The sequence below is a fragment of the Trachemys scripta genome, chromosome 10 (genome assembly GCF_013100865.1).
Source record: "Trachemys scripta elegans isolate TJP31775 chromosome 10, CAS_Tse_1.0, whole genome shotgun sequence".
In the NCBI taxonomy this organism is placed as follows: domain Eukaryota; kingdom Metazoa; phylum Chordata; order Testudines; family Emydidae; genus Trachemys; species Trachemys scripta.
The window spans coordinates 14,845,941-14,861,696 of NC_048307.1; the positions used below are offsets into that span (position 1 = coordinate 14,845,941).

At 40.3% G+C, this 15,756-nt stretch overlaps 1 protein-coding gene across 2 annotated transcripts in view; it reads left to right on the forward strand.

Moving 5' to 3' along the window:
- Window positions 1–212: 212 nt before the first annotated feature.
- BAIAP2L1 (BAR/IMD domain containing adaptor protein 2 like 1) overlaps window positions 213–15,756 on the forward strand; it is a 67,133-nt gene continuing 51,589 nt past the window's right edge. Inside the window, exons 1-2 of one of the 2 annotated variants that reach the window (XM_034782972.1) lie at window positions 213–571; window positions 12,509–12,584. In XM_034782972.1, the coding sequence (XP_034638863.1) occupies window positions 521–571; window positions 12,509–12,584 (127 nt within the window). In that variant the 5' untranslated portion in view covers window positions 213–520. The remainder of the gene's footprint in view (window positions 572–12,508; window positions 12,585–15,756) is intronic. The other variant, XM_034782971.1, reaches the window with a different exon arrangement.

The window sequence follows — 15,756 nt, forward strand, 5'->3', positions numbered from 1 at the left end:
TGTGGTGGTGCCATGTCGTGCCCTGGGGCGTCTTTGCCTTGTCACACGACACCCTGTCACCGCGCCATAGAGCAGCTCGAAGCTCCCCGGGGCCGAGCATGAGGGGAGAGGAGGGGATGGGCTGGGCTGGGCTGCTGCTGCTCAGGTAAGAGAGTGGAGCCGCCTGCCCTACCCACCCCCAGCTCCCGGGAGGCCTCGCCCCGCCTGGCCAGCGGGCCCTGCCGCGTCAGGCGGCCCCACCTCGCAGGCTCCGCCCCGGGAGCGCCGCCGGGCTGGGCTGGCTGGTTCCACAAGTTTGACAGTTTGGGCGAAGGTGGCAGCGGAGCCGTCTCTGCCGGGACTTTTCTGGGGCGGCGGCCGGGCGGCGAGCGGGGCTCCGAGTGAGGGGCAGCGGAGCAGCTCCCCGAGGAGAAAGTTTTTTCCCGCCGGCCCCCTCGGCCTCTCTGCCGGATTCTCCGGAGCCGCCGCCGCCGTCCCCTTCTCTCCTGCCTGAGGCGCTGCCGCCGTGTCCGGGGCCACGATGTCTCGGGATCCCGAAGAGGTGAACAAGCTGACAGAGAGCACCTACAAGGTGAGTAGGGCCGGGCCGCGGCGAAAGGGGGCGCTCAGGGAGTCAGCGACATAACCCAGTCCAAGGGGCAATCCCCTGCTCGGGCAGCTGGGGCACCCCTGGGTGGGCACACACGCACCCCTCCTCCCTCGGCGGAGAGGGCAGCTGGGGCACCCCTGGGTGGGCACCCACGCACCCCTCCTCCCTCGGGGGAGAAGGCAGCTGGGGCACCCCTGGGTGGGCACACACGCACCCCTCCTCCCTCAAGGGAGAGGGCAGCTGGCACAGTAAAGGTCACTCTTCAGAAACACACGTCAATATAAAGCTGACTGGTTCTCAATCAGGGGTACACTTACCCCTAGGGTACTGTAGAAGTCTTCCAGGGGATACATCCACTCAATCTAGATATTTGCCTAGCTTTACAACAGACTACATAAAAAGCACTAGCAGAGTCAGTACAAACTAAAATTGCATACAGACAGTGATGGGTTTATACTGCACTATATACTATACACTGAATTGCGAGTACAATATTTATATTCCAATCAATTTATTTTATAATTCTATGGTAAAAATGACAAAGTAAGCAATTTTTCAGTGATAGTGTGCTGCGACACTTTTTTGTATTTTTGTGTCTGATTTTGTAAGCAAGTAGTTTTTAAGTGAAGTGAAACTTAGAGGTACACTGTACACAAGACAAGTCAGACTCCTGAAAGGGGTACAGTAGTCTGGAAAGGTTGAGAGCCACTGATGTATAGCCTACTTGCATTATTCTTCCTTTCTAAACAATATAGGAGAACTCAGCGTACCCAGGATAATGATAATATAGTCCTCTATATACTACTCCTAAACTGTCAGGGTCTTTTACCTTGATCAGGCTGCTACTAAGCAAGTTTTCTCCAGGATATGTTTACACATGCCCCACTACAGAAGAATGTGTGTGTGTGTATGGGGGGAGGAGGGTTAAATAAAACAAAAAAATTCAAAAAACTTTTATGGTATCATTAAGGATATTAGTTTAACTGCTTGTAGTTTCACATGGAAAACAGTAGAGCATTAATTAAAATATTTTGTGCCATGAGTGTTCACTTTTTTCAACTAAGCTTATGACTCTTGCATTGTTTTGGGTTTTGCTTTTGTTTTTTTGTGTGATAAATCCATGAAAAGTTAATGGTTGTGGGATATACATACCCCAATATGACAACTGTTAACCCAATTTATGGCAAGTCTGTTTATATGTATGCTTATGTACATAACACTCTATTGTAATATAATCCACAATGCGTCAAAGCTCTTTTGCCCTAAAGAGTTCAAGATTTATTTTTTCTTTTGCAGAATCAATAACTTTAAATGACCGGTAATTCATATAGCCCATTTTGATAATAGGGTATTTTACTGCTGGTGTTTTATGAACAGTGATTCTCACTCCGGGCTGGAGCCTAAAAATGTTTAAGCACTTGAGTAAAGTTATTGGCATGGGCCCCAGTCTGGCAATCGGATTCACATGGGTCCACTCATGCGGTGATCCTGAGCCCCAGCCAGGCTACAAATCAGCAGAGGAGTCCACCTTTGTGGATCTGATTTCATAAATGGGGACATACTTAACTGTATGTCTGGATGCTGATTAGTTATGTGTAAGTTCATGTATGGGGTGTGAAATTTTTCTTTTTAAAAAGTTTTTTAAATTTTAACTTACATCATAAGCTAAAGCTTGTAATAAATCAACATCTATAGGATACGAAATCCATTTTGTGAAAATATGTACACACAACCATAAATGAGCCTCATGTAGAAGTATATGAACTATGAGTGACAGTCCAATTCTAATAATTAAAAAAAAATCACACACACCTGTGTTTTGCTAGTTGCAGAATGTTTTGTTTCTCTACATTACCTGTACATACTTATTTTGAAACTCGGTCTTCTCCAAACTCAGCAACTATCTATATTAAAAGTCTTTATACTTACAATTTCTGCATGTGTCTCTATTTAAACACACTGAATTTAATCATACTAAGTCAAATCCTGTAATCCTTACGCATGAAAAACTCTCTTTAAAATCAGAGTTTTGGCTGAGAGATGAGTGCAGTATTTGACCCATAATCTTAGTTTTGCATACTATCTTTTACCAGACAAAGTGCTCAGACTTGCAAAAAACAATTGTGAATCAAGTTACATATGTGCATTTGCAGTTTTGAGCCCAAATGAAGGATTTCTAGTCTTTTTTCATACAAGAGAATACATAATAATAATAAGTAATAATGACATTGTCAAGGTTTGTTTCCATAAAACAAAATTTTAAAAATTGACTGTTTATAATCCCTCAAACTGTTTCTGTAACAGAATTTGTTTTGTTACTCTCACTCCCCAATTTGTTTTGTTACTCTCACTCTATCCTACAACCTTTTATTCTTGCAATTAGTCCAGTTGTGTTGGCATCATGTTGTGTTTTCTGTTTGATCACTAGGGGCAGGAGTGCTGGAACAATTTGTATTGTGGGGGTGCTGGGACCCATTGTACCAAACCGTAAACCCTGTTTATGATGGAAACCACTTCAAGCCAGGCAGGGGAGGGGGGCTACCGGATCCCCCAAAACCCCTATTCCAGCACCTATGACTAGGGGGCTTAAAAATACCAAATTTGGGCAAAATTACCATTTACTTTATTGGAAGGAAGATCAGGTTCTTTGTGTATAAATAAAAGCTCCCTCCTCTACACTCTATCTTGTCATGTCTTTTACATAATCTCTAATATTTGTGACATCACAGTTACCAATAAAGGCCCTAAATCAGCAAACCCTTTACTCACACAAGTATGCCTATTGCTAATAGGATCATTTTCTTGAGTAAGTTTGCAGGAGGAAGCTCTGAAAGTTAATTGTAATGTTACAAATGCTGGATTGTGACAGGATTACAGGAACTGAGAAATGGTGGGACATAGGACTTGCAGGACCAGTGATAGGCTTTCATCCTTAAAAAAATCATAGCTTGAAGGGGAACTGAAAGATATTGGAAAAGGAAAATTAAAGGTTCTCTTGCTTGTCTGTTTCCCACCTTGCCTCCCTTGTAGTGTATTAATAGTACTATCCATGCTATCGGATGCCCTTTAAATACATATTTACTCACTCTGTATGAAGTTCTTACACATATTTACACAAATAATAAGATTAGCTAAAAGATGAGTCGACAAGGTAGACTGTAAATTCATGTTTCTTTGGGGTATCATTTGTGTGTTAATTTAGCAATATAAAAAGAAAAAGTGAACATCCCAAAACTAATCAACATTGTTATTACAGCCACCACCCTAAAGCCACAAGTCAACAAAAGCAAAGAATTTCAGAGTTAAGACTGACACTTAATCTTACCCTCTTATTCTTTAGGTATTACATAGCTTTTGAGTATATGATACAATGGCACATGCAGGATGAAACTTGATGGTTGGAAGATCATAATTTAAAGGCAGCCACAACCTTCCTCATAGCACACAACCCTAATAATTTACTGGAGTGATGTTGCACCTATGAATCAGGAGGCTCTGCAGTGAGAGTAGATATTTTGTGACCCCAGGTTGACTGCTAGGCCATTTACTTGTTGGAAGGCCACTACAGCCAATGTGACTTCATGCTAGCAGCAGTATAGAGAAAAACTGCCAGTGAATCATCTGATTGCATACTATGCAAAATGATAACCAAGAAAGCATTGAATTAGAAAGCTATAATTCCATTTCTATGTTCTAGTGACTGCACAAGACACTCGTGCTATGCTCTTGTGGCTTATGAGGCTTCCAGAACTCTTGATGGGGTGATAGCCCTTATAGTTCAATGGTGTTTGTTATTAAGCCTAGATTTTAAACTGTATATAACCTAGCAATCATTCTAAGTGCATATTTAGACAGTTTTTAAAATATCCTGTTTACTCCAGGAAGTGTTAGGTTCTTCTGGTAATGTATGGAATTATTAAATAATACTTTTGTGGTAGACAATAATGGTCTCTTATGTAAATATGTAATTATATATGCATAGTTAAGAATCTTGACAATAGTTATTTTAAATTCCTTTAAAAGAAAAAGGGACCGGTGGCAGGGCCAGCTCCAGGTACCAGCGTAGCAAGCAGGTGCTTGGGGTGGCCAATGGAAAGGGGTGTCCCTCAGTCCCTCTCGGAGGGAAGGACCTGCTGCCGAATTGCCACCGAAGAATGAAGTGGCTACCGCCAAAGTGGGGCCGATCATGGCATTTTTTTGATTTTCGCTGCTTGGGGCGGCAAAAATGCTGGAGCCGGCCCTGACCAGTGATTAGATTATGGACTGCCTGCCACATTCATTTTAAAAACAAATTAAAATCAATTTAAGAACCTTAAATTTGTTTCATCAAAAAAATTGTCTTGTACTACTGAAACCTAAAGTAAATTTATTTTAAAAATTTGTTTAAAAATGTAAAAGACACTACCGGGTTGAGATCTGGAGTGCCAAGAGCTAAATTCCACCTAAGTGTAAAATACGATTCTGTATTGACCACAATAGAGTTGTGCCAACTTAATGCTTCATTTGGACCTAGATTTCATCCTGGGTCACATGTTCATAACCTCTTGAAAGAGAATTTATATTTGAAACATACTGGTGGATGACGCTTTAATGTGTTTCTCCTTTAAATAGTAAATGTTTGGCAAGCTGACTGATAATCAGTCATAAGATCTCACCTGGTTTGAAAACACTTGGATCTTAATTTTTTCCACTTTGTTAATCTTGTTTTACATCTCTGTAATTCTGTTGATTGCCGTGGAATTACACCAGTATAAAATGGGTTTAGGACTTGATTCTGCCTCTGCACTCATTGACATCAGTGGTAAAGCTCCCATTGCCTTTAATGGAACAGGATGTGACTCTTAATGAGGAGGGGGAGAATGAGGCCCTAATTTTATTTGTTACAGAGACATAGTATGATCATGCAAAAAAAAAAAAAAAGTTTTAAGCACAGTACAATACGATTTGTTCTATGTATGTTTATATCTGACTCCTATTTGAGTCAATTAAAGAAATCTCAAGGGGATTTCCAAACATAAAATTGTTATATTAAAGGATTCTTCTAAATGTAATTTGCAGTTATTTTAAATATGAAATAGCACATGTAATCAGTCCAATATAAAATTTTAATTAATAACTACTAAGTATGGCTCAGTCTTGCTATGACTGAATATCTAACACTGTAATAATATGACTAGTAAGGTTTATACACAAACACACATGCTGTATATTTAGTAATCTATCAGTTTTTTTGGTTAAAGTGTCAGCAGGATGTAAACCTGAAGCTACAGGGACTCTTGGTATTGTTTAGCTGTGTTCATACCTGCTGAGCTATTGTTTTGCATAGGTATATCTCAAAATAAAAAGCAAAGCTGAGCATTTACAGGAAAGAACTCCTACAATGGGTCTCATTTGTTTTGAAGGTTAAAACTGTTTATAATAGTAGCAGGAATTCAGGAATACGTGTGTGTGTGTTTGTTTTATATTACAGAGAGAGAGAACATGTGGAAATGCAAGGTTGGTTCCTTTTTAATTCTGGAGAGTGCTAAGCACATTCAACTCCCATTAACTTCAATAAGAGTTGAAGGTGCCCAGCAGTGGACTCTAGTACAACTCCATATAATTGTTTAATGAATGATCACAGTATATTTCTCTCAAACTCTTTCGTGGCAGGTCATTTTGCCTTTTTATTGTACTTTGCATAAAAAGACGTTTCCTGATGTCTGTTTTGAATAGGTGTCTCCTCTTAATTTCCATTCATCCTAAAGATCAGAAAGCTGTATGAGCTGATTATATGCCTATTGTTCTCTTCTAGTTATCTATTTTTATGAATAGATAAGAGGCACTGTGGTACCAGAGCATAAGACACTGCACTAACACATAGGAGACTTGGGTTTTGTCACTTCATTTGTTTCCTTTCCCATCCTTTGCGCTTGTTGCACGCTCACTGTCCCATGGAGCAAGTACTAAAAGATCTATAGTTCGCATTAATGTAGTACTGTTTGCATGTGAAATGTAGTCCCATTTCATTGGGGGACTTTTAGTGCATGCCAGAGGGTCCACATAAACCAGTTAGTTCGTGACACGCTGGTGCACATTAGAATTTACACTCCCGCTGGTGAAAACTAAGGCCACATCTACACTACAAACATATTGATATAACTACGTTGCTCAGGGGTGTGAAAAATCCATACCCCGAGCGACGTAGTTATACTGACCTAACCCCTGGTCTAGACAGCATTGTGCCAACAGGAGAGCTTCTCCCATCGACATAGCTACTGCCCCTCACAGAGGTGGATTAACTGTACCAACAGGAGAAGTGTTCCCATCGGCACAGTAGTGTCTTCACTACAGCGGCACAGTACTTGAAGACAAGCCCTAAGGTATTGTGTGGTCTTGTCTATTTGGATGATGCTCTTCAAGGCAGGGACCATTTCTTTTTGTGTGTTTGTATAATGCTTCAAACAATGGGTTCCTGGTTCAGCTGGGACCTCTAGACACACTGTTGTAATACAAATAATTCATATTAGTAAAAGTTCTCTTGGGTTATTGTTTCTTTCAATAAATTATAAATAGCAGAAATTATAAAACACTGGGATGTTGTTTAAAAAAAAAGCATGTTCTGCCAATTATTTTTTAAATCCAGTGTTTTATCCCTGGGTGACTTTTCTGCTACTTCTAGAGTTCAGCAAAAATAAAGCAATCACTTTTTAAAAATATGAAATATCTCAGCATTGTGTAAAATACTAATACTTGTCAGAAAATTTGGGCCTGACCCTGAGAAATGCTGAGCACCTGCAGCTCCCAACAACTTCAAAGATAACTCCAAGATAAAACCATTTTCTTTTTGAAAAATATTCTGCATTTTTGTGGGACTTTTTGGGGATGGGGCAAGAAGTGTCATTACTTTACAAATCAAGTTGCATAAACAGATCAGACTTTTGCTTGTCTTGAGGTTTTCATAAAATAATAGGATTCATCCTGCTTTTCTCTACTGCTGAACAGAAGAAAACCCTGTTTAATAAATTCAGTTGCCTTTTTTTTTTTTTTTTTTTAGATTGTCTGAAGGGTGGAGTTTAATAATCTTGGAGTAGGAAATTTTAAAAATAAAATGCATAATTTGCTGTCAGATAACAAACTTAAGTGGACTTTGTTTCCTTCCCCCCCAAACCCTCAAAGTAATGCTGAACATTCCCACCAACCATCCCCTTCGACAAAAGCGTGAGGAAAATAGATGAGCTTTGCACTGTTCCATGAATGTCAGTTAACTATGGCCAATGCATTGAATCAAACAAGCAAATTCCAGAGCATAGGACCTTCCATTGGGAATGTCCTGTCTCATCCCTCAAACATTAAAATCTAGAGACTGGCTGGGGCACTTCTGCTAACAGTCAACTGCTGTGGCAGTGCAAAGGCTTCCAGCCACATCTGGGTCTATTAGAGAAAAGATCCACGAGTTGTCTTTCATTAATGCAGGCCAAATTCTCAGGCTTTCCCCATAGCCTCATATATACCATGAGCAGAAAGGGTGATATAGCGGAACTCTTCTTGAGAACACTCTATACTTAAGTGGACTTACTCTTCTATCATAATCTTGTCTATACTTGCCAGTTTCTGCAGAGAGTCAACAAAATCTAATGGTCAATGGTACTGAAATCTACTTATGGATGGGGAAAAAATACTATGGCCCCGGACTTCTGTCTGTTTCTAGGAAGAGATGAACAATGAAGCTAGTACAGTCTTTGTCTACCCAGTTTGAAAGCCAAATTGAAAGTTATCAAAGAAGTATAAGGACTAATGGCACTGCGGTTGCAGGCCACAAACTTTTCAATACCATTACACAGAAGTGGAAGGTCAGAGTTGTGGCAATAACTGGGAACTTTATCAGTACTAAAAGTAGATTTCATGATCATGTGTCTAGCAACTGCTTGCCGGAGGGAAGCGGTTACATTGCCCACTCAAAGTGAGGCATTGGGGATAATCAACATTTCCTTGCTATGTTTTCCTAGCAATGAGAGTACCTGGGCCAAGTCGGTATGTTAAAGAGAAAAATAAATGTATTCAGTGGCTCGTGTACATGTGTGCATCTTTGTTAAATAAAATATTGCATTACTAGAGAGGGAAAAGTTCAGAAGATATCCATTTAAGTTAAGTCTTGTTGGTTCTGATGTCAACATGGTGAATTACTGATGGATGGAGTCTAATTCTGTAAGAAAAATGCTTTCAAGTGGGTAAACAGAAACATGCTATAATTCTTTTACTATTACAAAACAGACTTGTCTGACAGGGCTTTAGTGTGACATTAGTCACTGCTATACATTTGTATACACATCCTTAGGATGCGTTATTACAGTGTGCCTTCAGTGAGAGCTGGGCATGAGTAAGCACTGCAGTATCTAAACCCTATAATTTTCTCATTTCAACAAAATATAAACAGTCATATATATTTTAAATGTTATTAGTAGAATCTGTGACTACTAAATGTATAAAAGAGTGAGTTTGAAAATAATCTACTCGCAGTTACAAGAAACACTCAAGATTATAACAAAACAATATAGGGGAAATGTTTTTTTCTCTCTCTCTCCAGTTTAACATCATTGTGTGTATCAATCACTTTAATTGTTTCACATGTGCAGTCATCTAGTTTCTTCTGTTCTCTGCATGGGTTTTTTTTAGAAAAAGGAAAATAGGACCATAAAAACACAGTGAGGTGGTACTTGAGACCGATTTTAACTCATTCTTTACTTTATAAATTAACTAGATTTCATTGTGGATTGATGCTTTGTAAAAAAGGCTTCTTTTTTTCTTTATGGTGTCTGAATAGCCTTAAGAGACAATTTTGTTTTTGTTTTTTTTTCTTCCCAAATTTTTTTAAATTTTAGAATGTTCTTATCACATTCTCTTGGTCTATGCATATACTAAATAGACATACGTTTGCCAGTATATTACCAGTACAGCACGCAAAAGATTAAAACTTTTTCATTGTTGTCTGTTCTTTTTGTTAAACAGAAGGTGTTTATTTTGAACACCTTGAGTTTCAAAGTACATTTATTTGACTAACATCTAAAAAGATGCCAGTGTTTCAGGTCAGACTCCTTTGTTCAATTACTATGTGAGTTTTCAGATATGTAATGATCCTTGTTTGTTTCTAGTGGTTTGTAATGTAGCACTGTCGGATTTGTAGATTTTCTTGGCAGATTTCAGAGTTTATTAGTAGGTCTTTTTTTCTAGGTTCTCTCAGAACCTGTAACACTTATTTTTGTAAAAGTCTCTGTTCTTTTTGTACTTGATGTAACATTACAAAAATATGTCAGAAAATGGAAAGGTTGCTTTTAAACAAAAAATAATGGACTTGCAGAACAATTTTCAGTAACATATGTATAAGTTGATGTCAAAACAGATCCTATACAAGCCATCACAGAGAGAAAAAATCTGAAAAAGATGGGAGATTTTTAAAACTGTTCAATTTAAAATTGATAGTGCAGAACTAATACAATATAATTTTATATTTCTCTCCATTTCATTTTCCTTCACATGTGATATTTGAGTTATAGCATTGCTTTGGCATAATAAGTGCTTGTAGAGTGCTTGAGGTAATTTGAAATTATAAACATTGCAAAATCTCAGTGATTCACAAAAATTAGCATTTTAAATATATCAGGGGTCGGCAACGTTCGGCACGCGGCTCGCCAGGGTAAGCACCCTAGCGGGCCGGGCCAGTTTATTTACCTGCTGACGCGGCAGGTTTGGCCGATCATGGCCCCCACTGGCCGAGGTTTGCCGTCCTGGGCCAATGGGGGTGGCGGGAAGCCGCAGCCAGCACATCCCTCGGCCCACGCCGCTTATATATACCTCAATATAATGCTGTCCTCAGGAGCCAAAAAAATTTACCGCGTTATAGGTGAAACCGCGTTATATCGAACTTGCTTTGATTCGCCAGAGTGCGCAGCCCCACCCCCCCGGAGCACTGCTTTACCGCGTTATATCAGAATTCGTGTTATATCGGGTAGTGTTATATCGAGGTAGAGGTGTGTGTGTGTGTGTGTGTGTATATATATATATATATATTCAAATAAAAGTATATATTGTGAAGATTAATTGCTCAGTATTTGTGGATATCAAGAGGAAATTCCTTTAAAAGTATATGTATGGGGAATTGTATTTGACATACAAGGGGAAAACAGAGTCATAATACTGAAACTACTTAGCTTAAAATGACCAGTAATATGATAAATATAGCCAGTCCTGTGTTGTTTGCTCAGGCATAAGTCTTGTTTACATCAGTGGAAGTTTAGCATGAGTAAGGAATGCAAGATCAACCCACTCCTCTTTTCCTTCTGTACCTTTTCTTTTCAAACATAAATGGGGTAACTATCTGAATTACAGTTAAACCACAACCACATAAATCCATTGGTTCAAGCAACCTACCAAGTAGCTAAACACCAGACCCAACTTTTTCAAAAGTAATTAGTAATATTGGGTGCATCCATTTTTATTACCCAATTTGAGACACCTTTAAAGGGCCAGATTTTCCAAGGATGGATGTTCTGAAAAATCAGGCCTCTTCAATATGTCTCAGCTTTTGGCACCGAAAAATCAATGGGCACTTTTGAATATCTTGGTTTGAAGGAAAATGCTGTTGTTCTCCTTCCACTTTTCGACAGGGGAGGCATTTCTAAAATTTGGAGTGTTTAAAACTGGATCTCAATGAATGGTTACTTTTTTCTAAATTGGACCAATGCAGCTATTTTCCTGAATTGTGAATGACAGTTTCACAATCTCTGCCACTTCACCTATTGTTAGAATTTGGTGGTTATGAAGGCAGCCATACTATGTGTTTTTGGATTTCTAGTCTTAGTTGCTCCAGCCAAAATAATTGTAACAACATTCAAAAGCAGCTGTAGTCGTTTTTTTGTTGTTTTTGTTTTGTGTTGAAGGTAGCCAGTAATTCTCATTTTACTTTTTGGTGGAAGTATTATCGCTCAAATTGGGCTGACACCATACAATACATTGAGCTTTCAAATTGAATGTGTGAACTACTCTTTCAAAATGCCATGCTGTGACTCACCAAAAAAACAAAACAAAAAAGCTTTCAGTAGGGCCATCGCTGTATTGTTTTTGATTGGAAGGTGTTAAGTCATCTCCAAGTCACCTGTCTAGTCAGAAAACTCAAAAGTATTTTTTCTTTTTGAAGGAATATCCAAATTCTGAATAGTAGCCAGTAGTCTTTCTTTGTCTTAAAGTATTTAGGTAGTAGTGGAGAAAAGGGATTTCCCTTCTCTCCTGCTTCTCCCTCTCTCCCTCATTAAAGAAGGATCTGTGTAAACTTTAGTCTTGATTGTATGAGCACTCTTACCAAGGTTAGAGAAAAGGTCAGATTCATCTCTGTTTTAAGTGAGCACAAATCCATTGAAATTGAAAGTGTTGCACTGCTTAGGCCAGAGGTTAATTTTGCACTGATATCCTAATCTTGAATGCCCAGCATCCAAAAAAAATTCACTGTGGAGGTCAAACATCCACAATAGCAGATTTTTAATATGTGCCTTGCATCTGAGATTAAAATCCTGTATGTCTACACTGAAATTAAAAACCCACAACTGGCCTGCATCAGCTGTCTTGGGCTCACAGGGCCAGGGATGCTATTTAATTGCAGTGTCGATGTTCAGGCACTGGCTGGCGCCCAAATTCTGTGACGCTCTTCTCTCTGAGTCCCAGAGTTCGGACTCCAGCCCAAGCCTGAATGTCTACACTGCAGTTGAACAGCCCGCTAACCCAAGTCCCACAAGCTCAAGTCAGCTGACACGGGCCAGCCACAGGTTTTTAATTGCAATGTAGACAAGTCCTGGCTTATGCTGTGGCGACTCAAATCAGCTTTTTCATGTACTTATTGCGTGCACTGAGTTTTCTTTGTTATAATGTGTTTTTTTTTCTGATCATCAGAATGTTATGGAACAATTCAATCCTGGGCTACGGAATGTAATAAACCTGGGGAAAAATTATGAAAAAGCTGTTAATGGTAAGTCTTCCTAATTTTTAAATTCAATTATAAATTTAATAACTTTTTATTTTAAATGTATATACTGTTTTAAGATATTAGAAGCTATATATACATTTAAATTCAATTTTGCATATTAAATCATAATTTCTATTAATTTTAGGTTTTGTATTTTTCTTTAAATCAGTGAAAATAAGATTTTAGCTGCAGTGTTTGCATCCCGAACATTTTACCATAGTGCTACTGCATGAAAAATAAAGTGAAACTGACTAATCAATTTTCATTGTCCAAGCTTAGTGGAAATGTAAAAATAATATCAAGGTTAAAAAAATTAGATGTTTTAATATCTTAAGTGTCTTTAGAAATGCATGGAAAAACGACCTGTTCCTGCCAACTCTTACTCACATAAGTATTCATTACCCATGCAAATAGCCCCATGAGTTCAGTGGGACTACTTGCATGAGTAAGGTTTGCAGGATTGGACTAGATTTAAAAAAAATTAGACAGTGTCACTTTTTAAATCTAGTTAAAATTGAAATAAGTGAATTAGTGTCCTCGGACGCAGTCTCAAACTTTTTCTCATGTGACATATACCCATCGACTTTAGTGGGACTATTTGTTTAAGAATTGATTTACAAGAGTGGGCTCTAGACCCCCAGAGTTTGTTTAGAGGGACCCCTTCTTTTACGTGGACCTATGGAACAATTTGATATTAGAGAGATGTGGACCCCCTAAATAATATGACCTGATTCAAGAGGCTGAAGGTGTCTATTGCTTGTCATTCTCCTTTGTCACAGTCCTAGACTTCATGAACGTGTCAAGGGTAATGTATTTATCTTCAACCAAAGAGCCACTGGGATATCTCTTCACCCTCAAACTCCAGTGCATATTTTGCAAAACAGTAAATTACAGCATGATGGAGACAAATACAAGGAAAATTGACTTATTACAAAAATGTCTGTTTAGATTCAATTAACTGATGCTTTATATCGGTTATGCAGTTTACAGAATGAAGGCAGTACCATATATGACAACAATACTTAAACATTTTGAAAAGATTTCATACTTGCTATTTTGATTCATTATGTATTGCTCACTAACACTTTGAAAATGCAGTTCAAACCTCTTATTGCTGCCAAATTCTTCTAGTGTCCCTTTTAACAAAATATGTGTTTGTAACAGTGGTATAAAATGTACCTGGTCTGTACAGCAGCACGGGAGAAATACATTGCTGTTATGTTCTGTGTACCAGAAAATGTGCTCTTAAGAGCAGATTGATGTACCAGGTCTTGTATGTATGCTCAATTTAATACGAATGAATGTTTAATTACAACAGCTGATGAGCAACTAGCACATTATGGGAGCCAACAATAAAGATCTGATATAATTGTTGTTTTACATAAAATGTATCATGACTTCTCACATAAATCAGAATTAAACGGACAAACAGTAAAACTTTAACTCCGACACACAGAACACTTCAGTACCGTTTTTGTAGATACTGTGGGGTTACATGAATCTCCCTTTCTTTTCTATATTACAAGTTACCAGTCATTAAACAGGTGAAGAGATTATATAGTATGTTTTCCCATTTAAAAACAACCCAGCTATACAAGCATAGAAAAATCTTACTTTTAAAAAGGACCATTAAATAATTTAGATTGCATATATTGGGATATAATTTAACAAAAGGCAAACTCCTGCTCACATACTCAGTCTGCTCCAAATCATTCAATCATATCTGGTGAAAGTGGTGGAGAAATTTTAAAAGTTATTGCTCGAAAATAGAATTGTGGCTTCCAGCCTGAGAGAATATTGGATTTAGATCAGAGCACCGTACTGATCTCTTGGACTTCTGTATCCTATAGTCCAGTAGGTGAGGCTAATTTGGCAGCATCTATTCAGAAAGTTTGAATACTAAACCCCTGTGAAAGATGGCTTAGAAAGGAGTGAGAGACTGCAGGGACCTGGAACATAGTGAGAAGTTTCTCATTTTCATGCAAGAAGAGGGAAGCTTTTGCCTCAGGCTACTTCAGTAGCCCACGCCCTCAGGATGATAGATGCACCAGTGCAGAGGTGGGCAAACTACGGCCCGTGGGCCACATTCGGCCCCCAAGGCCATCCTGCCTAGCCCCCGAGCTCCTGGCCTGGGAGGCTAACACCGGCCCCTCCCCCGCTGTTCTCTCTCCCCCGCAGCCTCAGCTGACTCACTCCGCCGCCGGCGCAATGCTCTGGGCGGTGAGCTCCTGGGGCAGCGCAGCTGCAGAGCCCGGCCTGACCCAGTCTCTGTGCTGCGTGGTGGTGGTGGCGGCATGGCCCAGCTCCAGCCGGGCAGCGCGGCTGTAGCGCCGCCAGCCACCAGTGCTCCAGGCAGCGCGGTAAGTAGGGCACAGAGTAGGGGTGGTTGGATAGAGGGCAGGGGAGTTCGGGGTGGTGGTCGGGGGGCAGGGGTGTGGATAGGGGTCGGGGCTGTCGGGGGGAGAACTGGGAGGGGTTGAATGAGGGCAGGGGTTCTGGGGGGGGCAGTCAGGAAGGAGAGAGGGGATTGGATGGGGCAGCAGGGGGCAGTCAGGGGCAGGGGTTCTGGGGGCAGTCAGGGGACAGGGAGATGGGGCAGGGGTCCCGGGGGGGCCGTCAGGAATGAGAGGAGGGGTTGGATGGAGCAGCGGGGGTTTAGGGGTGGTCAGGGGACAGGGAGCAAGGGTTTGTGGATGGGGCAGGGGTCCCGGGGGGGGGCTGTCAGGGAACAGAGGGGGTTGGATGAGGCAGGAGTCCCGGGGGGGAGGTCAGATAGGAGGTGGAGGCTGGGCCACGACCCCCTCCCCTAACCGGCCCTCCATACAATTTACGAAACCCGATGCAGTCCTCAGGCCAAAAAGTTTGCCCACCCCTGATCCAGTGCCTCACTAGTCCATGTGGTGAAAAGAAGTTGAATCTATAGCTGGTCAGAGCTTTAGCACAGGTTGCAATGTGTCTGGTTGACGCAAATCTAGCCTTCAGGATCGCTTTGCTTACCTGGAAAGCCATAAATAAAGATACTGGTAATGGGGCAAGAAAATTGGCTCAGACCCAGATTGTGAAGAGTACTGATGTAGTGGGCATTACCCATCAAAAAACTGAGTTGTAGTGTAGGGGAGTGAGACCAGGAACTGAAGGGGATCCTGTAACCCCTTTGGGGCTTGGCTCAAGGACA